Source organism: Vidua chalybeata, chromosome 21 (assembly GCF_026979565.1).
Source record: "Vidua chalybeata isolate OUT-0048 chromosome 21, bVidCha1 merged haplotype, whole genome shotgun sequence".
NCBI lineage: Eukaryota > Metazoa > Chordata > Aves > Passeriformes > Viduidae > Vidua > Vidua chalybeata.
The window spans coordinates 5,687,389-5,712,986 of record NC_071550.1 but is presented as its reverse complement, the minus strand read 5'-3'; the positions used below and the strand labels follow the sequence as shown (position 1 = coordinate 5,712,986).

The 25,598-nt window shown below is 44.9% G+C and overlaps 2 protein-coding genes across 9 annotated transcripts in view; one reads left to right on the top strand and one right to left on the bottom strand.

Annotated features, from left to right (window-relative positions):
* SPTAN1 (spectrin alpha, non-erythrocytic 1) overlaps nucleotides 1–18,186 on the top strand; it is a 45,957-nt gene extending 27,771 nt beyond the window's left edge. For 3 of the 6 annotated variants that reach the window (XM_053962076.1, XM_053962074.1, XM_053962072.1), the window contains 30 exons: nucleotides 327–374; nucleotides 705–796; nucleotides 927–1,071; nucleotides 1,185–1,366; nucleotides 1,558–1,657; nucleotides 1,787–1,984; nucleotides 2,107–2,253; nucleotides 2,791–2,894; nucleotides 3,022–3,184; nucleotides 3,669–3,683; nucleotides 5,328–5,459; nucleotides 5,778–5,915; nucleotides 6,275–6,379; nucleotides 6,594–6,802; nucleotides 7,499–7,619; nucleotides 7,764–7,885; nucleotides 8,359–8,491; nucleotides 8,887–8,985; nucleotides 9,255–9,414; nucleotides 9,643–9,719; nucleotides 9,871–10,080; nucleotides 10,314–10,610; nucleotides 11,125–11,237; nucleotides 12,053–12,070; nucleotides 14,987–15,041; nucleotides 15,557–15,753; nucleotides 16,143–16,196; nucleotides 16,605–16,751; nucleotides 17,042–17,189; nucleotides 17,863–18,186. In XM_053962076.1, the coding sequence (XP_053818051.1) occupies nucleotides 327–374; nucleotides 705–796; nucleotides 927–1,071; nucleotides 1,185–1,366; nucleotides 1,558–1,657; nucleotides 1,787–1,984; nucleotides 2,107–2,253; nucleotides 2,791–2,894; nucleotides 3,022–3,184; nucleotides 3,669–3,683; nucleotides 5,328–5,459; nucleotides 5,778–5,915; nucleotides 6,275–6,379; nucleotides 6,594–6,802; nucleotides 7,499–7,619; nucleotides 7,764–7,885; nucleotides 8,359–8,491; nucleotides 8,887–8,985; nucleotides 9,255–9,414; nucleotides 9,643–9,719; nucleotides 9,871–10,080; nucleotides 10,314–10,610; nucleotides 11,125–11,237; nucleotides 12,053–12,070; nucleotides 14,987–15,041; nucleotides 15,557–15,753; nucleotides 16,143–16,196; nucleotides 16,605–16,751; nucleotides 17,042–17,189; nucleotides 17,863–17,988 (3,855 nt within the window). In that variant the 3' untranslated portion in view covers nucleotides 17,989–18,186. The remainder of the gene's footprint in view (nucleotides 1–326; nucleotides 375–704; nucleotides 797–926; nucleotides 1,072–1,184; nucleotides 1,367–1,557; nucleotides 1,658–1,786; nucleotides 1,985–2,106; nucleotides 2,254–2,790; nucleotides 2,895–3,021; nucleotides 3,185–3,668; nucleotides 3,684–5,327; nucleotides 5,460–5,777; nucleotides 5,916–6,274; nucleotides 6,380–6,593; nucleotides 6,803–7,498; nucleotides 7,620–7,763; nucleotides 7,886–8,358; nucleotides 8,492–8,886; nucleotides 8,986–9,254; nucleotides 9,415–9,642; nucleotides 9,720–9,870; nucleotides 10,081–10,313; nucleotides 10,611–11,124; nucleotides 11,238–12,052; nucleotides 12,071–14,986; nucleotides 15,042–15,556; nucleotides 15,754–16,142; nucleotides 16,197–16,604; nucleotides 16,752–17,041; nucleotides 17,190–17,862) is intronic. The other 3 variants (XM_053962077.1, XM_053962075.1, XM_053962073.1) reach the window with 1 other exon arrangement.
* Nucleotides 14,703–25,248, bottom strand: DYNC2I2 (dynein 2 intermediate chain 2). Of its 3 annotated transcripts, none has more exons than XR_008434438.1 (10): nucleotides 25,046–25,248; nucleotides 24,112–24,366; nucleotides 23,329–23,438; nucleotides 22,129–22,286; nucleotides 21,593–21,702; nucleotides 20,724–20,891; nucleotides 20,098–20,330; nucleotides 19,236–19,393; nucleotides 18,255–18,577; nucleotides 14,703–14,789 (listed from the first exon to the last, which is right to left on the bottom strand). XR_008434438.1 is itself a non-coding variant. In XM_053962079.1 (10 exons), the coding sequence occupies exons 1-10, from the start codon at nucleotides 25,199–25,201 to the stop codon at nucleotides 18,339–18,341; spliced, it is 1,467 nt and encodes a 488-aa protein (XP_053818054.1). In that variant the 5' UTR covers nucleotides 25,202–25,248; the 3' UTR covers nucleotides 18,170–18,338. The 3 variants fall into 3 exon arrangements, 2 of the variants coding, with proteins under 2 accessions (XP_053818054.1, XP_053818053.1); XM_053962079.1 differs by lacking the exon at nucleotides 14,703–14,789 and having other exon boundaries at nucleotides 18,170–18,392; nucleotides 18,513–18,577; XM_053962078.1 differs by lacking the exon at nucleotides 14,703–14,789 and having other exon boundaries at nucleotides 18,170–18,577.
* Nucleotides 25,249–25,598: the final 350 nt, after the last annotated feature.

The window sequence follows — 25,598 nt, the reverse complement described above, 5'->3', positions numbered from 1 at the left end:
CTTATCAGACTGATATTTTGGAGGTTTTTAATTTATGTATTGAATGTTGCCTTTAAATTTCCTCCTCTTTGTCCTCATTGAGATTTTTTTGCTTCAGTTTACACTAACATGACAGTGTTTACTTGTGAATTCTGACTATTCTTACTCTGCACTATAAGACCTTAGGAATTACAACCAATTATTCTTAATTGCTTTTTAATTTACTTACATTGTCTTTCTTAGTGGTTTCTGTTTGGTTTTTTAAGGACTTTTCTTTCAGTCTGGTTGTGCTTTTGGTTAGAATTGACTTCAATGCTATATTTTTTTATTTCTGCCTTTTCACACAGTCTGCACGTTTGATGGTACACACGGTGGCAACCTTCAACTCAATCAAGGTAATTCCACAACTTTCTCTGACCTGATTTAGAAGTTGTGCACATTTTTTATCCTCCTTTTCCATAGCCTTTGTCTTTCATTAAACTTTATAAACTCTTTCGAATCAATTTATTGAAAGAAGAATGAGTATATACAGCATTTGCTTCTCAAGTTACATCACTATCTTATATACATAAAATCATTTGGTTTTACAGCTCAGGAGAAACCCTTCAAATTATTTTATTTAACTAAGCTATCTGAATTTTTGCATTCTTCTGGAATGAAGCAGAATTTAGTAGCCTTTACCTGTAGTGAAAAGCCAGTCTTGACTTTTTGCTTCCCTCATCCAGGAGCTGAATGAGCGCTGGAGATCCCTGCAGCAGCTGGCAGAGGAGAGGAGCCAGTTGTTGGGCAGTGCCCACGAGGTACAGAGATTCCACAGGTGAGGGGTTTGTTTGGTCTTGATTCAAATGCTTTGTTTATCAAGAATTCTAAAATATTCAGTCCCCAGTTTGTTCAGTGGAGGGGGTGGTCTTTTAATTCTCTTTTTGCCTTTCCTTCCTTCAAATCAGAGATGCTGATGAAACCAAGGAATGGATAGAGGAGAAGAATCAAGCATTAAATACAGACAACTATGGGCATGACCTGGCCAGTGTTCAGGCTCTGCAGCGCAAACATGAAGGCTTTGAGAGAGATTTGGCAGCTCTGGGAGACAAGGTGAGATTCTGAGGAAGAAAATTCAGAAGCTTTGTTTTTATATGCCAGAAATGATTGAACTACAGCAGTTATCTTTGTCTTCACTGTGTTCATTTCCCTTTCTCTAATCCTAGGTGAATTCTCTTGGTGAAACTGCCCAGCGTCTAATCCAGTCACATCCAGAATCTGCTGAAGATCTCCAAGAAAAATGCACTGAGTTGAATCAGGCTTGGAATAGTCTGGGAAAACGTGCTGACCAGCGCAAGGAGAAGCTTGGAGATTCTCATGACCTGCAGCGTTTCCTCAGTGACTTCAGGTAGTGATGTGATTCCCCCTCTTCACTAATTTATTATTATTAATACTTCACTAATTTATTATTAGTGAAGTATACATGGCTTATTGTTCCACAGGAATATTTCTGTGAAGGGTTCAGAAAAGGATTGTTCTCCCTGTTGTGACTTATTTCAGTGGAGGGAGGGAAAAATTCCCTATTTCTGTTGTTCACAGGGACCTCATGTCTTGGATCAATGGGATCCGGGGCCTGGTCTCCTCAGATGAACTCGCAAAGGATGTGACTGGAGCTGAAGCTTTGTTGGAAAGGCACCAGGTATGTGAAAGAAAAGTGTATCATAAACATCAACAAATGTTTCTTTTTTCTGACACTTTTCAATTAGAGTTCCAAAAATAGATCAGTTCCAGCTCTGGTTATTGAGCAGTACATCTCTGCCCCTTGCAGGAACACCGCACAGAAATAGATGCAAGAACTGGCACTTTCCAGGCATTTGAACAGTTTGGACAACAACTCCTTGCCCATGGACACTATGCCAGCCCAGAGATCAAGGAGAAACTGGATATTCTGGAGCAAGAACGGACAGACCTGGAGAAGGCCTGGGTCCAGCGCAGAATGATGCTGGACCAGTGCCTGGAACTACAGGTACTCTGCTGCAGTTTGGATAAGAAAAATAATTCCTCTTTTCATTAAAAAGTTTACAATTTCATGGTGATAACAGTGCTCTTGATCTGTCTTGCTCATGCTTTGGACTTTTTTCTCCCCAGCTGTTTCATCGGGACTGTGAACAAGCTGAAAACTGGATGGCTGCCCGGGAGGCTTTCTTAAATACAGAGGATAAAGGAGACTCCTTGGACAGTGTGGAGGCACTCATCAAGAAACATGAAGATTTTGATAAAGCAATCAATGTCCAGGTGAGGAGTGAAGCTGAAGTAAGAGGAAAATAGTTTCCTTTTTTCATGTGATTTATTAGCAAAAGGAGTTCCTGCTGTGTATGGCTTCGGAAGTTCAGTTCTGAATATTCAACCATGTGGAATTTACTGCAAAAGTTTAGAAACAGTTTATGCACATCAGGATGTATTCCATTGCCTACAAACAGTGTAGAAATAGTGGCAAGTATTTGTGTAAATCTACTGATTTGAAACTACTTTTTCCCTTTATTTTTGCAGAAAAGAGTATATTTCCAGTTTCTTGTAGCAGAAAACTGCCTAGATTTATTGAGAAATCATACTGCTGAAGTTTTTAGCTCAAAAGAGCCTTTTTTCCTAAAAGCCACAGGTGAAAAGTGTTGTAAGTTGAGCTCTGCAGTCCTGTAGAAGAGAGGCTACCTTTATTAGGGTCCCAGTAGTGTAAATTTAAAGAAGATTAAAAGGCTTGTTCAGTTCAAGACACTGCTCATCATTTGACTTTAGGGAACCACAGTTCTAATTCATGGTTTCTGGTTTGAATAGGAAGAGAAAATTGCTGTCCTGCAGTCCTTTGCTGACCAGCTGATTGCTGCAGATCATTACGCCAAGGGAGTCATCGCCAACAGACGCAATGAGGTCCTGGACAGGTCAGTGCTGCCTGGGAGGAGAAGGCAGATGACTGGAAATACTCTTTAGGGATGTTCTGTAGCTGTTGAAGGTAATGCCTCATGTGGCTCCAGTGTTTTGTTCATTGTATGTGTCAAATTACTACAGGTGGCTTCGTCTGAAAGCCCAAATGATTGAGAAGAGATCGAAGCTGGGAGAGTCTCAGACCCTCCAGCAGTTCAGTCGTGATGTGGATGAAATAGAAGCCTGGATCAGTGAAAAGCTCCAGACTGCAAGTGATGAGTCCTATAAGGATCCCACAAATATTCAGGTGAACATGGTTCTTGGCTTAAAGATCAGAATATCATTGTTAATTTTGCAAGGCCTCCTCTGGTTTGAAAATCCATGCTCAGGAATTCTTGTTCAGAGATGACAGAATAGTACATCATGTTGGATATGTTCTCCTTTTAACAAGGAGAAAATGGAAGTTACATTATGCATGAAAGGAGACCCAAAATAGGATTTGGTTAGTAATTATTCATGCCTATAATTAATTATTCATGCATATAATTAATAAGATATGTGGTATCTGCAGCAGAAAGTTTCCTAAAGAAACCCAAGTGGCTGTTCTGTCTCTCTCCCAGCATCTAGACAATAAGGAAATGGAATTCTTGGGTCTCAACTCTTTTACATTATAGAATGTGAAATCTCATTTATTTTTCAGTATTAAGGAATAAAGTTACCTCTTATGTTTTAATTCTGGTTTATGAAGTAGTATGAATGCACTGAACTACTTCTCTCAATCTGTTTTATAGCTTTCCAAACTGCTGGTAAGTAGTTTGGACTAGCCCTGGTATGTGAATTTATTTTCTCTGTATAAGCTTCTGTGTAAGCCCAAGCTCTGGTTGCTGCTCCATCCATCAGTTCATGCAATCTCTTTGTTTTCTGTTAGTTCTTGACCTCCATCCAGGTACAGCTGTTGATCCTCGTCCTATGGGTGTGGCTTTTTTTTTCATTCCTATTCAGCATCATTTATTTATGTATTTGTTTTGCAGGTGTTCTGCATGATCTGTTTAATCTATGCTGTGTAATAATGAAGTTTATGCTTTTTTAGGAGTTAGCCTATAGGAAAATGGGGTTCTGTCCCCCTTTTTCAGAAATTTGGCTGTTTGATCATCACTTGTGATGATTTAACACAGGGCATAATGTCAAATCCATGAGCTTGTGTTTGTAGAATCAGATGCTGAAAATGGAGGATTCAGTTAATGATAGAACTTGATTGGCTTAGTTCTTGCAAGAACATAAAAGGGAATAAAACAAAAAGAACACTCCAAAAAAAGAGATGTACCAGATGAAAAGCCGACAACACTTGTAAGAATCTAAGAAGTGGAGTAAAAGGATCTGTGGAAGGAGAAGATAGAACAAAGAAAGGGGAAGTTAACGAGTAAGAAATGAAGAAATAATTTGTCACTTCAGAGTGTGGTACATTAAACTACTCTTTTTTTAGTTGGGGAAAAAAAATTATATTAAACTAAGAAAGGCTTCTCTGCAATTTGTTGTCATGGTAATTATATGGAGATATGCAATTGGCAGCTTTTAAATTGAATTTTCCAAGTTGGTTGATCTAGCTTTGAAGGATATGCTTCCCCAAATCTCAGGATTTGTGGTTTACAGTTCCCAAAATGAAGCAGTTCATGCAGAATTTCTCATACCAGCACTATAGTATTTTTTCCTTTTTTATTTTTGATCTAACATTTCCTTTCATTCCATTCTCTAGGACACTCTCTACCCATTTCCAATGTCACTAGCATTTCCAGTTTATACTTGCAAATTCTGTCTTGTCACTTTTGTGTTGTTGTCATATTCCTGGTGGGTGGATGGATCATGGATACATGAGAGCTGCACACTCCTTCCCACACCAAGGCTCCTGTTGTTCTCATGGTGGTCTCAATTTGGCAGAGAAAAATTCTTACCAAATAATTCAGTTACATTTTTATAGAAGCTTTTGGCTGTTAATTCAGTATTTATCTATCTATATATATATATAATGGGGCTGTGCATGTCTAATATCAAAACTGTGCAGAAAGTAGATAACCTGGAGCAGTGATTTCTGTTAATTACCTATAGATTAGGAAGGGAAGTAGAGATCTGTGTATTTCCAAAGGGGTGCATTGAAAACCAGGAATCGTTACTGCAGTACCATCTCAGCTTAGTGCAGGGAATTTTGCATTGGCACCTGTGAAATGCAGAACATGCTGCCAGAGTTCTGTGTTATCAGCTCACCCACAGTTTTGCCAGGTCAAAACTTGGTGGTTTCTCAGGTAATGAGAGTAACCACTGCAGCAAGTAGTAAATACCCTACCCAAAGAGAACTTCGGCTCAGCCTGTGCACAAAGCCGATGACCACCCAGCCCATGAGAACAATGGAGCAGCCCTGTGTGCAGAGCCTGATGGTGTTGGGTTTGTCCCTGCAGAGCAAGCACCAGAAGCACCAGGCCTTTGAAGCCGAGCTCCACGCCAACGCCGACCGCATCCGCGGTGTCATCGACATGGGCAACTCCCTCATCGAGAGGGGCGCGTGCGCCGGCAGCGAGGACGCCGTCAAGGTGGGCACCTTTGAGTCTTGCTTGGCTTTGCTTTGAGCAGTGTTTTGGTAACTGAGGCAGGACAATGTCCCTCTAGAACAAATCTTGCTTTTGTATATCAACTACACAGTGTAGATCAGGCGAATCATTCTGCTGTGGTCTCAAAGAGGATACATTTTCTGATCCTCTGATTGAGGTGTAAATTATAGCCGAGCAGCTCGAAATAGTGACTCTAACTTGCATACCTGGAATCAACAGCCAAACTTCCACCATGTTCTGGTTTTGCATTGATCAGAACTTTTTCCATGTTTCATTTACTTATCATTCCCACTTTGACAGGCACGCCTGGCTGCCCTGGCTGACCAGTGGCAATTCCTGGTACAGAAATCAGCAGAGAAGAGTCAGAAACTGAAAGAAGCTAATAAGCAACAGAATTTCAATACTGGAATCAAGGACTTTGACTTTTGGCTTTCAGAGGTAATAAGATGGGAATTAATTACTTGCAAAGTGTCTTTTTTATTAAAAAATAAAGTTTTTATTACCTTTGCTGATGTTAGATTTTGTGGAGCACTGTTTACCTTTGAGCAAGTCTAGGTTTATTTTAAAAAAACCTATTACTAGTAAAATTCTTGTGTATGTGTTCGTGTTATTAGTTATTAACAATAAGGTAAGAAGAAGCAAATTTGCATGGAGCCTTTTAGGTATTATACAGGTGACATGGTAAAGGTTTAGTAGAAAATTGAGAAGTAATTTGCATGGTTTTAAAGCATTATAGTTTCAAGGAGTTTGTGAAACACAATTTGTTCTTCATTCCATGTTTCCTTCTCCATCCCCAGGTGGAGGCTTTGTTGGCATCTGAAGACTATGGGAAGGACTTAGCATCTGTTAACAACCTTCTGAAAAAACACCAATTACTGGAAGCTGATATATCTGCTCATGAGGTATTGCTTTCCCTTTTAGTTTTGGAAGATAAATCATAGTCATAAGCAAATTCTATAGGTACAGCTCCTGATACCTGCTGCAGTCACAGACTTGTTGAAATGTGGTTTTTAGCAAAACCTGTGATTGTGAGTCAGATTCTGATTTTCATCCTGACATAATGAGCACAGAAACAAGCCCTGAGCAATCCCTGCTCTCTCTCCCCTCCGTGTCCAGGACCGCCTGAAGGACCTGAACAGCCAGGCTGACAGTCTGATGACCAGCAGTGCCTTTGACACGTCCCAAGTGAAGGACAAACGCGAGACCATCAACGGGCGCTTCCAGCGCATCAAGGGCATGGCCAGCGCCCGCCGCGCCAAGCTCAACGAGAGCCACCGCCTGCACCAGTTCTTCCGGGACATGGACGACGAGGAGTCCTGGATCAAGTGGGTGTTTGGGAAGTTCTGGGCTTGCCAGTGTCACTCATATCCTTTAGAGTGGCTTTAGAGCTGCCTTCCAACAGCTGTGCGTCTATAGGAGATCACCTTGGCTGCCAGTCAAGAAAAACTGTTTCCAGTGTGGTTTCTTAGCTGCAGTTTTCTTTGGTCAAATCCCAGTAAGCAGAAAAACACTGTTTAGACTCAGACATTTCATTCTAGTCTTTTTGAAAAAGCTCCTACCAAAAATTCAAACCTTTTTCATTTTCAAGTACTTTCTTGATTCTAGCCAGTTGTTGGAATTAATCAAATGGTCTTTCCACATTGGTACCTCAGGAGGAGGGAAAGACATGAGGCTGATAGAAATCATTCAAATTAGAGCACTTCTTTTGTCATGCTTTTAAAACAAAATTTGGACAACTTTACAAAACACATCTATATTTTTTAAAAAGAAAACAGTACAGAGGAATTCTGTCCTTCAAAGATAAATGATGGGCCCTTTGTCATCTTCTTTCCCTCACACAGGAATGTGCTGCCAGGAGTCACTTGCTGTTTGCTAGTAACTCTCGCACACATTTTACATCCAAGATCTTTGTGCAATGCAAAGTAGTTGTGTATCTGAGGGGTTTTTTGTTTTCTTTGTCAGTTTGGACCTTTAGAAGTAATTTTCATGTTTTATATTTCTCTCTTCTCTGTTGAATTTAGAGAAAAGAAACTGTTGGTTAGCTCAGAGGACTATGGCAGAGACCTGACTGGTGTGCAGAATCTGAGGAAGAAACACAAGCGCTTAGAAGCAGAATTAGCTGCCCATGAACCTGCTATCCAGGTAAAACCCTGTCCCCATGGCAGATTTCTCTATAAGCAGCACCTTTCTTGATTGTGGAAGATATGAAAGCCAGCAGTAGTTTTTCTGGACCCAAACAATGCACATAGGAAGGCAGGTGATGCTCCAATAACTGTTTCTCTTTAGGGTGTTCTGGACACGGGTAAGAAGCTTTCAGATGACAACACAATTGGAAAGGAGGAGATACAGCAGAGACTGGCTCAGTTTGTGGATCACTGGAAAGAGTTAAAGCAATTGGCAGCTGCTAGGTAGGAATTTGTGTAAAATTCAGTATTAATTCAAAGTTACATGGACTCGTAATGATCAGATTTATAAAATTTCAGGGTATGGGTTATTAGGAATATGATGTAACAGCATCTATCACTGATCAGACTCTACAAGACTATTGGCAATTTTCCTCAGTAGAAACATGAGCCTCTTTTTGAGGAGGTGTATGTTGTGTTTAGCCTTTTCTTGCACCAGTTGGAAACGATAGGCTTACAATTTGCTGTCTTTAATCCACTACCAGTAGATTTTTCCTGATTAGAAACTGTTGGGAGAGAGTTTGCTTCAGTCCCTTTGGCAGCTGCAGGCTTTGTAGTCCAAGGAATTCCTAGAGCTCCAGCCATGGCTGCTGCTGGAGGAGTGAAGTGTGAATGATGAGGTTCAGGCTCTGCACACTGTTTTTTATATCTTACATCTCAATGCCATAAAACTGACCAGTTGCACCTTCCCCACACAGGGGCCAGCGTCTGGAGGAGTCTCTGGAGTATCAGCAGTTTGTAGCAAATGTCGAGGAAGAAGAAGCCTGGATCAATGAGAAAATGACACTGGTAGCCAGTGAGGATTATGGGGACACACTTGCTGCTATCCAGGTATGGAGGAAGTTCTCAGCACTTTATTGTTGCATTCCTATTCGTTAGAGCATAACAAACCTTTTTCTTTAACTGTCTTTACAATTTACAGGCTATTGTTGGTTCCTTTTGAAGTCCTACATTGTAAAAAATGTAAATTCATTTTATAAAAGCACCCCAATACTATTATTTCCTGTAGAATTACTTGTAGTTTGATGTAGCTTTGTATCTCTTGACCTCTGATTGGAAGTCAGTCTCAGTTTCCTTTTGTCCACAAAAAAACAGTGAGTTGTGCTAACCAGCTAAGATTAATTTTTGACAGAAAACGTTTATGCTAACTGATTTATAAAATGAATTTTTTTTTTTATAAATGGTGAGAAATTATTTTTAGAAGTGCCTGTGTCTTGTATTTGCAGGGCTTGCTGAAGAAGCATGAGGCATTTGAGACTGATTTTACTGTCCACAAGGACAGAGTGAATGATGTCTGTGCTAATGGAGAGGATCTCATTAAAAAGGTGAGCATGAACTAGTAAAGAGAAACCTTCAAAGGCTCCCCAGGACATCTTCATGTTACAGTAGACTTTCTCTTCTCTGTCATGTCTTTGAAAAGAGCTCTTACTCATTTTTTGCAGCTGAATAAGCTGTTGGTGTTTTGCCTTCAAAGCTGTTTCATAGACAATATCTTTCAGCTGAAGTCCTTGCTCTGTTACCAGCATCCTGAATGCCTCAGATGACTTCAACATCATACAGGATGGCTATATTTGTTTTCCTCCCTGTCACATAGAACAATCACCACGAGGCGAACATCACTGCCAAGATGAAGGGGCTCAGAGGGAAGGTGTCAGATCTGGAGAAAGCAGCAGCTCAGAGGAAAGCCAAATTGGATGAGAACTCAGCTTTCCTCCAATTCAACTGGAAAGCAGATGTGGTGGAGTCGTGGATAGGTATGTTCTGTGCTGAAGTACAATATTTATTAACAAACAAACCTTAAACTCCTTCATTTCCAAAAGTCTCCAGTAGCTTCTCATGTGCTGTTGTAACAAGCAGACCTAAGCCCAGAGTAATCAGCAGTGCTGTCCCTGCTTTATGCCTTTGTAGTAACCTGATCTGGAACAGAGGGAAGGTTTGAGATGGAGAAATGACATTTTTGCAAAATTTGTTTCATTTTCCAGGAGAGAAGGAAAACAGTCTGAAGACAGATGATTACGGACGTGACCTCTCTTCAGTGCAAACCTTGCTCACCAAACAGGTCAGTGCTGATGCTGCTGCCACCCCATGAGGGAGGGACCAGCTGAACTCCTGTGAACACACAAGAATCTATGTGTGAAATATATGCAGGTTATTGAAAAGGCTAAAGAAAAATGCAATCTCAAATACCTTTTGTTCTTTTAATGCTTCAGGAAACATTTGATGCTGGACTTCAGGCTTTCCAGCAGGAGGGAATTGCAAACATCACTGCCCTGAAAGACCAGCTGCTCGCAGCCAAGCACATCCAGTCCAAGGCCATCGAGGCCCGGCATGCTTCCTTGATGAAACGCTGGAATCAGCTACTGGCTAATTCTGCTACCAGGAAAAAGAAACTCTTGGAGGCTCAGGAGCACTTCAGAAAGGTGAGTGGCCAACCATGGGGCTACAAAAATCTAACTGCACACTCGATAAAAATTACATACTTGCAACTTCTGTAGCTTGTTCATGCTTTTGCAACTAATGATTTTGGAGATCCTGGAGAATTGACATAAGAATTTCTGAGATGCTTGCAAGGCAAATTCTTGCATGTTAATTCCAGATGAGCTCATCCAGAGTATTTCCATTACTGAACAACTGGATTTTTTCTCTTTTCAAGGTTGAGGATCTCTTCCTGACCTTTGCGAAGAAGGCCTCTGCCTTCAACAGCTGGTTTGAGAATGCTGAGGAGGACCTGACGGATCCTGTGCGCTGCAACTCACTGGAGGAAATCAAAGCCCTGAGAGAAGCTCACGACGCTTTCCGTTCCTCCCTAAGTTCTGCCCAAGCTGATTTCAACCAGCTGGCAGAGCTTGATCGCCAGATCAAGAGCTTCCGTGTGGCCTCCAACCCCTACACTTGGTTCACTATGGAGGCTCTTGAAGAAACCTGGAGGAATCTGCAGAAAATTATCAAGGCAAGTCAGTGAGGGAAAGAGTCTCTTCATATTTTATGACCTTTCAGTTGTCCCTGGAAGTTGTTCTCTGACGTAATGGGTACAAGAGTTTGTCACCATAATACAGCCAAAATATCTCAAAATTGGTGAGCAAAGAAAAATTGCCGTTAACTTTAAACTTGTGCTATTGTCAGTTGTTCTCATGGTTTTCCATTTGTGGCTCTTACAAAGGCAAGACACATGTCTCACTTCCTAACTGTAATAGAAATTTAACTTCTCTATTTAACTTAAATATAAATTTAACTTCTTAAGTTAATAGAATTTAACTTCTCTGCTGGTTCAATTGCAGTTCTCAGGACTTAAGTTCTGAATTATCACCTGAGACGCTTTTCTCTAAGTATCCAGGACACCACGCATTCAAATGTTGTTTTGAGGCTCAGGACTGTGCTGGGATGCAGCTTTTAGTTTTTGCTTTCTGTTACAGGATGAGACCAATCCCTTTATTTCTCTGAAATTACTGTTGTTCGTTTCTCAGGAACGTGAACTGGAGCTGCAGAAGGAACAGCGAAGGCAGGAAGAAAATGACAAACTGCGTCAGGAATTTGCTCAGCATGCCAATGCCTTCCATCAGTGGATTCAGGAGACCAGGTATAGTTTCTTTCCAGGACCTGCCCTTAGGAAATCCCATAGGTAGTGTTTGTGTACATCCTCTATCTCTTTGGACTGTCAAAGTTGTAAATGTCTCCTACTGAAAAACAGCTCATCAGGACTTCTCCATTCCCTGCCGTTGGGATTTGAGGGAGGCCTCATTAGCTACAGGGGAAAGGACAGCCCTGGAACCACCAGACTTTTAAAATGTTCCTATTTCTGAATTAATTTTCCTGCAGTAATTCCAATTATCCAGGACTTCATTTTTCTCCAGTTATTCCTGAACTAGGCTGTAGCACAGCTGGGGAGGTGGAGCACAAATAGCTCCAAACAGATTCTGAAGTGCCAGCAGCATTTCTGTTAATGCCCCTTTTGTATTGAGCAGCATATTGGGAATCTTACTGGTGTTCAAATAGAGAAAGATGATGTGAAAAGAGCTTAAAACTTTGTAATCATTTCCCTGGGCTGCTGTATAATAATAACCTTCTCTAAGGAGAGGGAGTAAAGACTTAACAACTCTGTTAGAAATAAAAAGTCTCAAGGTTGAGCATTGCAGGTGCCTGCACTCAGTCAGTGCTGCCAGCAGCTCTGACAGGTTCTGGTTGGGGGTCAGAGGAGGTGAGTTCTGTTCTATGTAATCCTGTGATTCTCTGTCTGTGTGTTTATAAACAGTTCTGTATGTGTCTTCATGAAATACTGAAATATAAATATGATTTTTAACTTTTTGATGTTTGCTTCCCACCCAAATCTCTATCCCTCTCTTACTGTCTTGTCTCTGTCCTGCTGCCTGATGTTTGGATCTTCACATTCTACAGGACTTACCTGCTAGATGGGTTAGTATTGAATTTTGTATCTTTCAAATTTTGGTGACGTGTACTGCTCTGTGTGTTTTCTCCTGTTGTTACATTGCTTGTGAAAGCTATGCTCAAACCCCTCTTATTTAAAAAGAGCAACCTTTTGCTGAGGTGCACAGACACAGGAAACAAGATTTTGGAATAACTATAACCCAGTAGAAACATAACAATCTCCTAGTCAAAAGTAGAATTACAACAGGCAGCCACTGGCACACCATGGAAGTCCTGACTTTTGCTCTTGCTTTCTCAGAGGGCTTGCACAGGAAAAGGCCCTTAAGTTGAGAAGATATGTGAGAGTGTAGCTGCTTTCCAAAGGCAGGCTATTCTGACATTTCTAGTTTTTCAGCTTAAGATACTTGCAATCTACTGCAAAACCACGGCCCACACAGATTTTAGCCTTGACAGGAGAAAACCAACCTTCCAACATGAATTCAAGAAGCTGTTGGAATTTGCCAGCAGTTTTTAGCCCACTCTGTGTCCACAGCAATGGTTCCTGATGAGGATGTGTGCTGGCCATTTGTCTGGAAGTAGAAAGGAAATAATAAGATCTTTAAATGTTTTCAGACTGCCAAAGCCTCTGCAATTGTGTCTGTCCAGTTAAATTCCTTCAGCAGGACGAATCTCAGCACAGTGGAAGCTTTGTGATAAGATGTGATGTCAAATGCCAGCAGTCTCTGGGCCAGGGCAGAGGCTGTGTGTGAGCCTGTGCACAGGGCTGGAGGAGACCAGGGCCTTGCTCCTAAAGAGAAAGCTTTTCCTAACAGAAGGATGGAATCTTCACAGATAATTCTGCTGCTTAGTTGCTCTGTAATGATCACAGTCTCTTGTGTTCTGCCAGATAAAAATAGTTTGCCCTGGTTTTGTTGTATAGTTTAATGGAACAGAGCAGATTTTCCTGGAATGGATGCTGAATTCCCTGCTCCTTTGTCAAGTAGTGATGTAGATTAGTTCTGGTATCCAAGAACGAGTGAACAGAAAGGAGCCATTCACTGAAAGATGCAGGGTCAGTTAGAGATCCTCATGCCAGGCTCTTTTGTTGAACAAATTACCAGAGGGCTGCTGATATGCCAGGCAGAATTTGTCCCTAATTCTCTGTGAGTAGATTAAAAACATGGATTTAGTTCCAAGAGGCACTGGCTGTGCTTAGCCTGGCTTGGCGAGAGGGAAGGCAGAGCTTCAGGGAAGTGTCAGAAGAGCTGCACTCCTTGCTTTGCAGCTTGTTTGTGCCCAGCACTGCCTGGGAGGGGTGTTCTTTGGGGAAGGGAGGAAGAACAATTTGGAGTTTAGAAAAAAAATGCTTTTAAACAATCTGTAGATGAGCTAACTGCAAAACTTCAGTTTGTCTCTTACCGAGACTCACTTTTTTGTGACTTACATGAAAATAATAATAGTTTATTTTTGTGTATGTGCAACCAGCATTTAAATAATTTTCTCTCATTAAGTACTTGCTTGTGTTTGCTTCAAGGCAGTGCTGGCTTGGAGCGTGGCTCCATTGCAGTGGCCGTGTTTTGGTGTGTTCTTTCCTCTGTTCTTTCTTTCTTCCTTTTTGGAATTTACTTGGTTTCTTTCCTTTGACTAGCATAGCATATCGTCGTGTCATTCGTGTCTATCAGTATGAAGTTGGGGATGATCTATCTGGAAGGTTTTTTTCCTCTTATTTTCTTACCTCACTTTGGTTTTCAAACGCACTCGTTAATTCCAAGGCTCGCTTTCCTTCCAACTAACTTTCACGGCTTAGAGATGCTTGGAGGTTTGTTTCCCTGTTGGTTCTTTCCACGGTTGGTTCCCAGCTTCCTGCTCAAGGCTCTGGGCGTGCGCTTCATCTCTAGGCGGGCGTTGAGCCTGAGCCTTAACCCTGTGGTGAGAAACACCCAGATGTTTGGTGCATTTTCATCGCTACAGAGTGATTCAGCACTTTAAATCCCCATTCTCAAGAAGCTCAAAAACATGTGGGAAGACAGAGTCCGGTGGGGATGAAAACCTGGTTTTAGTGACTGAAATACCAGAGATTCAGGTTTTAGGAACTTTAATACCCAAGAGTCAGAGGATGCCCCACCTGCACAGCACCCAGACTCACGGTCCATGTGTGGGTCGTCCAGTGCGAGCTCTCACCGTACGTGTTGGAAGGACAGAGATTCCCAAACACGGCTGCTTAGAGATTGCTTGGGATCTTGGGGTGGGGGAAAAGCAGCATCCCAGAGACTGTCCATAGCTAGTCTGTATGAAGGAGATCTTGGAGCCCCTGGCCACTGAGGGGACCTGCATGTAAAGCTCAGGGTGGAAATCACTGGGCAGAGTGGCTGAACTTCAGCTGCTCTGGGTGCAGCATGGAGAGGTGGGGTGGGAAAGGCACCTTTCCACCAGGCACTGCTGAGCAGCAGAGGTCTGTAGCTCTCTGTAAGGATTTTGCCACATTAAGATTACTTTTCAACCAAACCAGTAGTTCTCACCATCTTTTTTTACCCTCATTTTCCCCTTTGTAACACACCTTCGTAGAGCTCCTGTACCTGACTGCAAATACAGCCCATCCCCAGTGACTCACCTGCAGTTGGTGTGTGTGGTGTGTGCTGGGCACGGGGCAGGGAGGTGGGACTGCACTAAATTCTAATTCCATGAGGTCCAGTAAAGCGGGTGCTTTGAGTCTGGCATGAAGTGTGGCTGCTGATCATGTTGCCTTTCAAATGGGGCTAGAAATTAACTATATAGAGAAATAAGAATCAGACAAAATGTACAGTGTCAGTCTGAAATAGGATGAGTCAGAATAAACAAAACACAAAACCAGTGTTTAAATACCTGAAAGGATTTTTCATTTCAAGGAAGGACTGTTAATTTCAAGCCCCACATGCCATTTTTTTATGAGATAAGTGTCTTCTCTCACTGTTGCTCTGTGTTTAGGTCATGTATGGTGGAGGAATCAGGAACACTGGAGTCACAACTAGAAGCTACTAAAGTAAGTGATGTGCACCTATGGCTAAAACAGCATTTCCTGCTGGCTTGGGAACACAGAGCAGGAAGGGAAATGCATGGAATTGTGTGGGAAAATCTTAACTGATTTTAGACATTTGGAATACTGAAGAGACCTCTGGGATTTTCTGTTTACATATCTGATGTCTACTTACATTGCAGGCCATTAAACAACAGTGATGTAGTTTTCCTTTTTTTTTTTTTTTTTTTTCCTAAAGGAGATGGGGTAGGTCAGAGAGGATACAGTATTTTTAGCACATTTAGTAATAAGAAGGTTTTTATTCTCCACGATTAGTTTACAAGTTTCCAATACTGAGCATGAAGATGAACATTGCTCTGAATCTTATTTCACAAATCCCAGTATATGGACGTGAAGTCCTAGGAGAAAAAGAAGAGTATAACCCTTCCTGCCCTGCCAGTCTCTGTTCTAACTTTTTAAAGATTTTTTTTTTTTTTTTTTGGTGCTCCATGATTTCTCTCCTCTTTGCTCCCTTCTCACAGCGCAAGCACCAAGAGATCCGAGCTATGAGGAGCCAGCTGAAGAAGATTGAGGACCTTGGAGCAGCCATGGAAGAGGCACTTATCTTGGACAACAAGTACACAGAACACAGCACCGTGGGGCTGGCACAGCAGTGGGACCAGCTGGACCAGCTGGGGATGAGGATGCAACACAACCTGGAACAGCAGATCCAAGCCCGGTACTGCCTGGCCCACGTGTGGTTTGAAGTGTCTGACTGGGGGTGGGAGGAAAGACAGGAGCCACAGCTGCCCGTGCCTGCAGCCAGCCCTGCATGGTCTGTGCTAAAGTCTCCTGTGCTCAGAACAATGGATGCAGTGAGCTTGTACATCCCCACCACCTCCCAGTTCCCTTCAGAGGGATGAAGTGAGCAGTTTTGGAATAGCTCCTGTTGGCCAAGAGCAAGGGTGGGATCTCAGTGGAACAGTTTTATTCTGTGGAATAAGTGTGTACAAGGGTTCCCACATGGAATGGTTGTTTGCTCCTTTGTCCTCACTGTGTGGTGCAGCCACTGGACTCAGAGTACCACAGCTCAGGAACTGCTACTCATCTTTGCTGCTTCCTTTTCAGGAACACCACTGGAGTCACTGAGGAGGCCCTGAAGGAGTTCAGCATGATGTTCAAGTGAGTTGCAAGGAACACAAGCCAGAGGAAGGCCTGGGAGATATTTCTGGCACGTGGATGGCTCCTATTTGCAGGATCCATTTGTGGCTCCTTTGTTGTCTGCCCCACTTTGTGCTGAGCTGCTCCATTCTCTGCCAGAGGGCAACAGCCTGCAGCCCCTGCTGCTGACAGTGCCAATGCATTCCAGCTGGGAATACAGCTAGGTTTTTTTTGGTGGGAAATGGGTGGTTTTTAAGCAAAGTTAAGAATTTGTGCATATTTTTCATGTATGCTAGATAGAACTATTTATTGATACAAACTCATTTGTACAGAATAGGGGCTGGTTATAACCTTGATCTAGTTTTCAGCTCACTTTACAGCTCTCAGGACTCAATAACTGACAGATGTGGGTTCTGGTTCTGTTTTTAGGCACTTTGACAAGGACAAATCTGGACGACTTAATCACCAGGAGTTTAAGTCTTGCTTACGCTCTCTCGGCTACGATCTGCCCATGGTTGAGGAAGGAGAGCCAGACCCTGAGTTTGAGTCTATTCTTGACACTGTAGATCCCAACAGGTATGTGAGTGGGACCTTTCTGTACTGCAAAATACATGGAGGTGTTGACTGGGGAGTTGGCTGGAAGGTCCTTCACAGGCTGAGAGCTGTGGCTGTTTTACAGTGACTCATGTGAAAGCTTTGAGGAAGGCAAGATTGATGTTTGTAAAGAAGAAATTCACTTTGAGAGAATGATCTGGTGTTGAGTCTCCCATGTTAAGACTTTCACTCCTTCCTGAACAGCTCCAGCCCCTCTCTGGAGGGCCTGGCAGTGCTGTGCTCTGGGTGCTCACATTGTGTTTCTCTGGCAGGGATGGACACGTCTCGCTGCAGGAGTACATGGCCTTCATGATCAGCCGGGAAACTGAGAACGTGAAATCCAGCGAGGAGATCGAGAGCGCTTTCCGCGCCCTCAGCTCCGAGGGGAAGCCCTACGTGACCAAGGAGGAGCTCTACCAGGTAAGTGCTGGTTGTCAACCCCCAGGGAGGAACACAAGACTTCGGTTCATAGCTAAAATCTGGCACTAATGGGTTGGAGGCTCATGTCACTGGGGCTGAGTCAGTTCTGACCCTGCCAGGGGATCCCCTGCAGCAAACACAGAAATTGCTGTGAGAGTCCTACTCAGTTGCTTTCTTGGCTCTATAGAGGAAGAGGAAAAGCTTTATGTACCAAAGAACTGCTTGGGTTGAATAAAACAAGAGCTACTCAGAGGCCTGGAAGGGAGTGCACTGTCCTCAGAACTTCCATCATTTGGGAAATTAGATGGGAATGTTTCTCCAGACAGCAATTCAAAGGAAGAGCTTGAGCCTAAGTTTAGACAGTATGAACATCTCCTCCCTCTCACTGCCCTGCCAAAACAGCAAGTTTTTCCTGTCTGAATACCACCAGCTGGCAGGGAAATAAAGAGTTTGCAGTGCTTCCTTGTCCCAGTTACCTGTTCTGTCTTCTGTTTGGTGGGAAGACTCTGGTCAGGCCTTCCAACCCTTAACCAAATAGTGCCAACAGCCAGAGCATTTCCATGGTGGGTGTAGTTGTGCTGCTCTGGTTTCTGCCCCGGGGAATGGGAGGGCTGCCTGTCAATCCCCTTGGCAGCCCCAGAGCCCTCTCACTCCCACGCTGTCTCTCTTTCAGAACCTGACCCGGGAACAGGCCGATTATTGCATCTCTCACATGAAACCCTACATGGATGGCAAGGGCAGGGAACTGCCTTCTGCCTACGACTACATAGAATTTACACGTTCACTCTTTGTGAATTGATCTGAAACACTAGTACCAAAAGATGCAAAGGACATGCTCACGTTTGCTGACTGTAGCTCTGCATGTGTCTCTATCTCCTTGTGCTCTACAATAATCAATGTTACTTTATGATGTAACCTTAAAGTGCTTAGCTTGAAACTCTTAGGGAAAAGAAACATGTTGCAGTGTGCTTCAATAAAAGTTACTGGTCGAACCACATCATCTTGTGTTTAATGGTTAAATGCAAATTTAACTGTTATGTGGAGGCAACTCCAGCTGTTGGTTACCTGTGTTTTCCAGGCCAACACTGGAACCAGGTGAGTTGGGAGTCAGGGCAGTTACAAGCTTCACACAGCTGTTGTGCTGCTCCATCAGTCCATGATCTCACTTGCCAGCTGCTCCAGGCGACTCATTTCCCTTGGTCCCTGCTCAGTGAAGTCGGAGCTCAGCTGCCAAACTTTGACTATCCCAGCAGCATCCCCTGCTGCCAGGAGCTGCGTGTGCTTGGTGTTGAATTCCAAACAATACACAGGGCAGTCACTCACAGACTGCTTCAGGGACACTGTGGGCTTCTGCGTGCTCCTCGCCAGGTCAAACAGGTGCACCTCTCCTGCAGACACAGACATTCATTGCACCTCTCCTGCAGACACAGACATTCATTGCACCTCTCCTGCAGACACAGACATTCATTGCACCTCTCCTGCAGACACAGACATTCATTGCAGCTTTGTGGCAACAGACATCGTATCTAACAGCAGGTGAGTATCTGCTTAGTCTGGCACTGAGAATTATTTTTAACCTGTTTCCCCTGCTGATGGGTGTCTAGGCTGTGACAGACAGCTGACATTACTGCAGGCAGCATGGATTTGTTCTACTGTCAGAAACCTGAAACCAGCTTGCCAAATTCTGTGAAATCTCCATTCTTTAACTCAAAAATGTTTGGGCAATTTTCTAAGGAGAAAAATATTTCATTTTAAACCATTAGTTCTGTAAGTAGATGTCAAAAACAAGCTGGAAATAGATTTAGCCACAGTGATCTTGCTGAGCTGTATTCCTGTGAATACACACTATGGTAACAGATTTAAAGGTACCATCAGAAGTGAAAAATGACTGCTGGTTCACCTTGTTAAAGTTAGAAATTACTCCTTTGTACTAATTACACAGTGAAAACAATGGCCACTGCTCTGTGCTTGTGGGATCTGCTAATCAGTAAAATTGATCTGACTAATTAATACCCAGCTCAAGAGGAGGCACCTGCAGTTACTTGCCTTCCCCAGATGCAGCTGCAAAAACCAGTGGTCGAACTGGAGACCAGCATACACAGAACAGGTATTTCTTTGATAACTGTAGAGCAAAGAGGGGCTGTGTCTGCAACATGGAGTGCAAGTGAACTTGTCCGTCGGTCCCACAGCTCAGAAAGAGGTTCCTGGGGGAGGGAGAAAGCAAGAAACAGCTCTTTTTGTTTTACTGCTAGCGATAAAGAACAGAAATCAGTCAAGGAGCATGACCCCGGACAATATTCCTGCTTTGTAAAGGTCTGTGTTTCCTAAAGCAGTAATTGCCAGGCTGTGCTGTGGGCTGTTTGTTACTGCCCCCAATTAAGCTTAATGAGGGCTTGTATTGACCACTGGGGGTGGCCCAGGGCTGCCAGAGAACTGCTGATCTAGAGCTGAGCATTGTTCGAGCTGGGCTTGTCTCATGCAAATTAAAGGCAAACCTGGGCTGTCAGCATGTTTCACAGAAACAGGGCTTGGGGCCTCCACGGATGGTGGGTGAATTGCTGGCAGAGATGGGAGCTTCTCATTTAAATTCTGGCAGCTACTGATGTCAGAAAAATCTTCAGTAAGATACTTAGTGATCTGCCCAAGTGAAGGACTTTTTCATCTCCTTGGCTTCAAATTGAGTTTTAGTTGTAACAAACAGGGTGATCTAAGGAAAGTGTTAATGTTGCTCATGTGCCCACATACAGCATAGTCCAGTAGGCAGCTTCACCAGAGCCAGTGGATGTTGTTTCTCCCACAACAGGAAGTTCCTGATGCCAGGTGACCCTTTTTTGGAACTTGTACTACCCCCAGGGGCTATTTTGTGTTTAGAGCCAGGCAGTGATCATTTCCCACATGCAGCACTTACCTGTGGAAGGGTGAGCAGCTCACGGAGTACACGGGCCCAGCATGAGGGGAGAAGGCGAGTTCTGCCGGTGCCCTGAGGGGAACGGAGCCAGCCGGCCGCGGGACAGCCGGAGTCTGGGCCATGGTGGAGCACCGCAGGGAGTGCCCACCTTCCACACCCACAACGAACACCCCGGGATCGAAGTGTGAGAAGGACAGCGAGGTCACCCCCACGGCTGCCTCTCCCCAGGCCACCTGGGCAAAGAGAGAGCTGGTTGTGAGCTGGCACTCCAGAGAGAGGCACACGTGGGCAGAGCCTGCCGGGGACGCGGTGAGCTGTTCACAGCACAGCTTGTGACAGCTCCGTGTTTGTAGCACTGAATCCTTCCTACAAATGGGTTCACATGCATGAACACTACAAGCAAGTTCTCCATCCCGGCAACTTCTCTTTAGAGCATGGCAAAACCTCAGCTGTTGTCAGTCTTCTAAGAATGATTTCTGTATGGCAAAGGAGCTGTGGATCAAGGGTGTGTGTGTTCAGAACGGGCTTTTCCTGGCCCTTCTTGGAGCACAGCAAGGTCTGACACTTGGGCTCCAGGGTTCAGAATGTTTTTGTGGAAAGAGCACTCTTTGAGTCGCTGAACTCACCTTCTTCAGCCGCGTGCTGCGAGGGATCTGCTGAGCCACGATGGCAAATCCTTCAGCCAAGGCCAGCCGCCCATCCCGCTCCTCCCTCCACACGAGGATCTTCCCATCTGTCGCCACACTCAACAGCCGGGTGTGGTTTCTGTGCTTGCTGTCAGGTAACCAGTTAACCTGTTCCAAATGCCATGAGCTCAGGACAACGGTGACTGTCACAACTGCCCAGCCCATGCAGCCTGCAGTGACACAGGAGCAGAGCCAGGCACCAGCCTGGTACCAAACAAGCTTCTGCTGGGAGCTGGCACAGACAGATTCAAGGAGAGAAACACATCCAGTGTTCAGGGCTGAATCTCCATTGCAGTTTTTCTATGGTTCACCTGCTCTCAGTTTTGGGATGGGTGTTTATGGCACTACTTTCACCCAGCTCTAAACAACAGCATTTTCCTGAGTAGCAGATGAGAAAAATACACAGAATGTCCAGGGTCACAAGGCCCCAGAAGGGGAAAATCCTTAGGAAGCCAGGATGCATGACATGCTTGTAAATCCCCTTAAAGCATGTGGCTTTAAGCTTCCAAGGATCAGTGACACTTTCCCATTTGTGTTTTTAAACCATTCCAAGTATCATTGCTGCATCTTCCTTAAACGATTGCAGTTTGAGAATGGCTCTGCTCTTCATTTATCCTGGACAGTGAGAAATTATTTTTTAGAGGCTGTCTGTTCAGGAGCTAGATTTGAGAGAAAACAGCCAACCAAAAAAGAATATAACTGCTGAAATGTCTGTGAACTGCCTGGTTGTGGATGGAAACCAAAGGGATGACACAAAGCAGCAGCAACTCTCACCTTCCCAGCCCTGTCTGCTGTCAATGTTCTGTTACCTGATAGACTGGGTCAGTGTGGGTGTCATCTGTCATCCCTGTCCTCCAGATCACAGGGTCTTCTGTCCTGCTGGTGTCCCACACCACCAACTCCCCACTGAACAGGCCACCTGAAAGGACAAATATAAAACATCTAAGGTCTGACAGCTCAGAACAAATGCACAAATGGAGCAATGGTGGAAACAGACCCACCAGCTTCAAAGGTTGGGCAATTCTGTGCAGGGCACAGCCAGTTCTGGTGTAAGAAAATATTGCTCTGCTGAAATCAGTTTACACCCAGGGCTGGATTTCCTTCTGTCACCTCTCTCTGAGAAAGGGATATAAAGGCAGGTGTCACTGCAGAGGCACCAAGTCCCAGTTCCGATGCAACAGTGCACTTATCTGTGTTGGTAGGCATTAGTTCCTCAGTTTGAGGAGCTGCAATGCTGTTCCTTTACAGGAAATCTGAGGCTGGACTCAGAGAGAGAAACCAAAGGATCCAGGTTGCAGGAAAAAAGGGTATGTTTCCAGCATGGTCTGAAGTAAGAACAACCCACCAGCTATCAGTGATGGCTGGGAGGGATGGAAAGCCAGGCACATGACAGAACTGGGAACATCCACCACCAGGTCAGGGTGCTGTGGATTCAACCCTCTTCTGTCCAGATTCCAGGTACAAACATAGGATTTTTCTGTGCTCCAGTCCCCATCGTCCAACCTGAAAAACAAAAAGCTACACTTTGCTTTGTGTGTTCCAGAAGATTCCACTCCAGCAGAGCTCTGAGAATCCCCCCTGCTCACCTCAATGTGCTGCTTTGTGTCCCATCAAGAAGGAATCATGAGGGGATGGAACTTCTCTGGGGGCTGGTTTATACAGGATGTGACAGGGCACATGTCTGTGCTTACAATGAAGTGGCGGCCAGTAAATTTTGGGTACAATTTCCCTATTCCAAGACCCACTCACCATTCAAATAATGGGGACAATCAAAAGGGTGCATATGGAAAGTTCATGGAAGGAATTCTGCTGAGGGTACCCACAGACACAGAAACCACATCCTCATCTGCAAACAGTTGTAGACTGGGAGAGCAGAAGGAGCAACTAACATATGGGTTTGCCCTGTTTTACTCTTCACTATGCATTCTCTCATGGAAACCCTTTTTGCTGGGGCTTTTAATCTAAGGAAAGAGGAGCTTAAAAAAAAAGGGCAGCAGTAGGTCCAAGAAAGAGGGGGCAGTTACAGACATTAATGGATTAGATGAATGATTTGTGAAACCCTTATTTCAGAAATCCTTAAACGTGTTCTTACATGTCCATGGCACCAGGCACATGCATTAACAGGTGCCAGGTTCAACCAGGGTGCTCAGAGACCACATTAAACATCATGATCTCAGTGAAGATAAAGTGCATTCTCCCAAACCTCACCTACAGATATTTGCAAGTGCATCTGCTCTTTACATTTTTCAAACAGAATCTACCTAGAAACAAATCAGTAAGATCATGTATCCATTTTCAGGACAGAGAGAAGGTAGAAGAAATAAAATATATAATTCAGGACTTGCCTGAGATTTTGTTACTTTGAAGATTAATAATTTAACTTGCATAAGGAGTATATATACATATATATATATATATATATATATATATATATATATATATATATATGTGTGTGTGTGTGTCAGTTTATTACTACAGAGAAAGCAAACATATCTAGACCTCAGGTCAGCCTCAGCTGCACTCCCAAATCCATCTGGATACCCACCGGCCGTAGGAACATGCAATGACAGATCCTGTGGCATTCCATGAAACACTGGTGACCTGCAGGTTTTGATCCTGAGCCTCTGGGTAAGACAATGTATGCAAACACAACACCTGGAAGAGATCAAATCCAAGCACTGAGGCAACAATCTCTGAACAGAGAGAAATGAGATCTGTGCCCACCCCTGATGTGATTGTGTGGTTACAGTGTGGGTTTTCCTCAGTCCAAGAATTTATGTGAAAAGGTTGTTGAATTCCTGTTGGGAAACAAACCCACAACACAACTGTCACTCAAGCACAACCTCTCAGAGAGTGCACAGCTCTGAAAGGCTGTGCCTAAGAATTTACAGCAGCTGCCAGGTGTGAGTTTGGCATTCACTGAGCTTCACAAGTAAGTTTGAAAATGCCAGTCCCAACATGTACTGTCTGATACAAATTGCTTCCATTCCTGAGCACCATGCAGTAAACAAATATAATCTAAGCAGGCAGAGCTGCCAACTCACTGACTGCAACTGTTCCTAGATCCCTGCTTGGCTGGAGTGCTCTGAAGGGGCTGAAGAAAAGCCTACACCAACTGCAGGCTTCCTCCTCTCACTGCTGCTACAGCTCAGGCACCAGCAGGAAGAACAGTTTTACCACGCAAGGGGAAAGCTGAAAAAAACCCCAAGGCAACCCAAGTGGTAATGTTTAATTATTAGAACCTGGTAAGAACAGTCACAGCAATAAGGACTAACAACTTAGAGTAAGTGAACTCTGCTTGGACAATGACCTGAATTCTGTCACTTACTGTTTCATCCTGATCTGTCCAGTTCACTTCAAAGCCATCAAAGGCATGACTTTTCCAGTTTTTATTTAGTTCTTTGATAACAGCATCCTCCACTCTCTGAAGGAATGACAGAAGCCCAGTGTAATCTACTTGGACTTCTTGCTGGAAGTCTTGGACAGCATCTTTGCTCTGTTCTGTCTGCACCGCAGCATCTCGGGCTGTATGAGACTGTGCTGCAGCTTCTGCTGTTGAAATTTTCCCAGTCTGGCAACTTTTCTAGTGAAAGAAGACAGAGAGTCTATAATCCAAGCAGAAAAAACAAGTGTTTCACAACGCATTCAAAGCACCTTCCCCTTCCTGCCATTTCACGGAGACATTCCAGCCTCTCTGCATAGCTCTGGATCATGGTTAAACACGGGGTACCTCCGTACCTGCCCAGGTGTTGGTGACGCGTTTGTGACCTTCCCATAATCTGATCGGAGGCAGAGATGCCCGAATGCCAGTCAGACTCAGGCAGTGCTCTAAAGCATGGAATGGGAAGGACGGGAGAAGGCAGGAAGGCAGCGAGCTCCAGAGTAACGAGCGAGCAGCGCACACGGTGACAGCGCAGCATTATCAGCTCTCAAACTGCGGGGCGGCAGCCGCTCGGCTGGTCCTTCGCCAATTCGCACACAGCGGCTAAATCAGCAAAACGCTGACGGGACAGAGCCGGCGGGCGGACACAGGCCCCGCTGCCCCGGAGCCCGCACGGTGCCAACAACTCCCTGAGCGAGAGGTCTCGGTCCCGGGCCGCGCTAGAGCCGCGGGACCTGCGGGGGGGTCGCGGACGAAGAGGGAGAGGGCAAGTCAAGGCAAGATCCCAGAAGGTCCGGGGAAGGCGCAGCCTTGACAGCCGCCCCCTGCCCGGCCCGGCGGTACAGGAGCGCGGAGCGGGGCCGCCCCGGGGATCTCTCACCGCCTCGCAGCGCGCGCTCCGGGCGCTCCTCCACAGCGACTGCACGTCGGCACCGGGTGCCGTCCTGTCCGCGAACATGCCGGGACCGGAGAGGGCCCGGGGGGATCGGCGGTCGCGGCCCGCGGCGCTCCCACCGCCCGCGCCTCCGGTTCCCATGGAAACGGGCGCGCTGACGTCATCCGAGCGACGAGCCCGCCGGCCTGCGAGCGGTAAACTGAGCCGGGCGGGGCCATGTTGGGGAAGGGCGCGGGGCGGCGGTGCTGTGCGGGCAGGCGGTTGCTCCGTGCGGGAGAGCGGTGCGGTCTATCCCGGCACCTTCGTTAGAGCCGAGGGTCCAGCTGAGGCTGTTTCTTCCCCTTGGGTCGCTCCCGCCATAGCTGCGCTGGGGCCCGGCTGGTCCTGCCGCGGGCACGAGTGGCAGCGCAGGCGAAGGGCGCGGGGCTGCCAGGAGTTAAGATGGCGGCGGGGAGGGGGCGACAAAGCCCAGCGCGGTGGAGAGCGGGACTGGGCCGCCTTGTGAGGGAAGCTCTAGTTGGCTCTCACCATGTGGTTG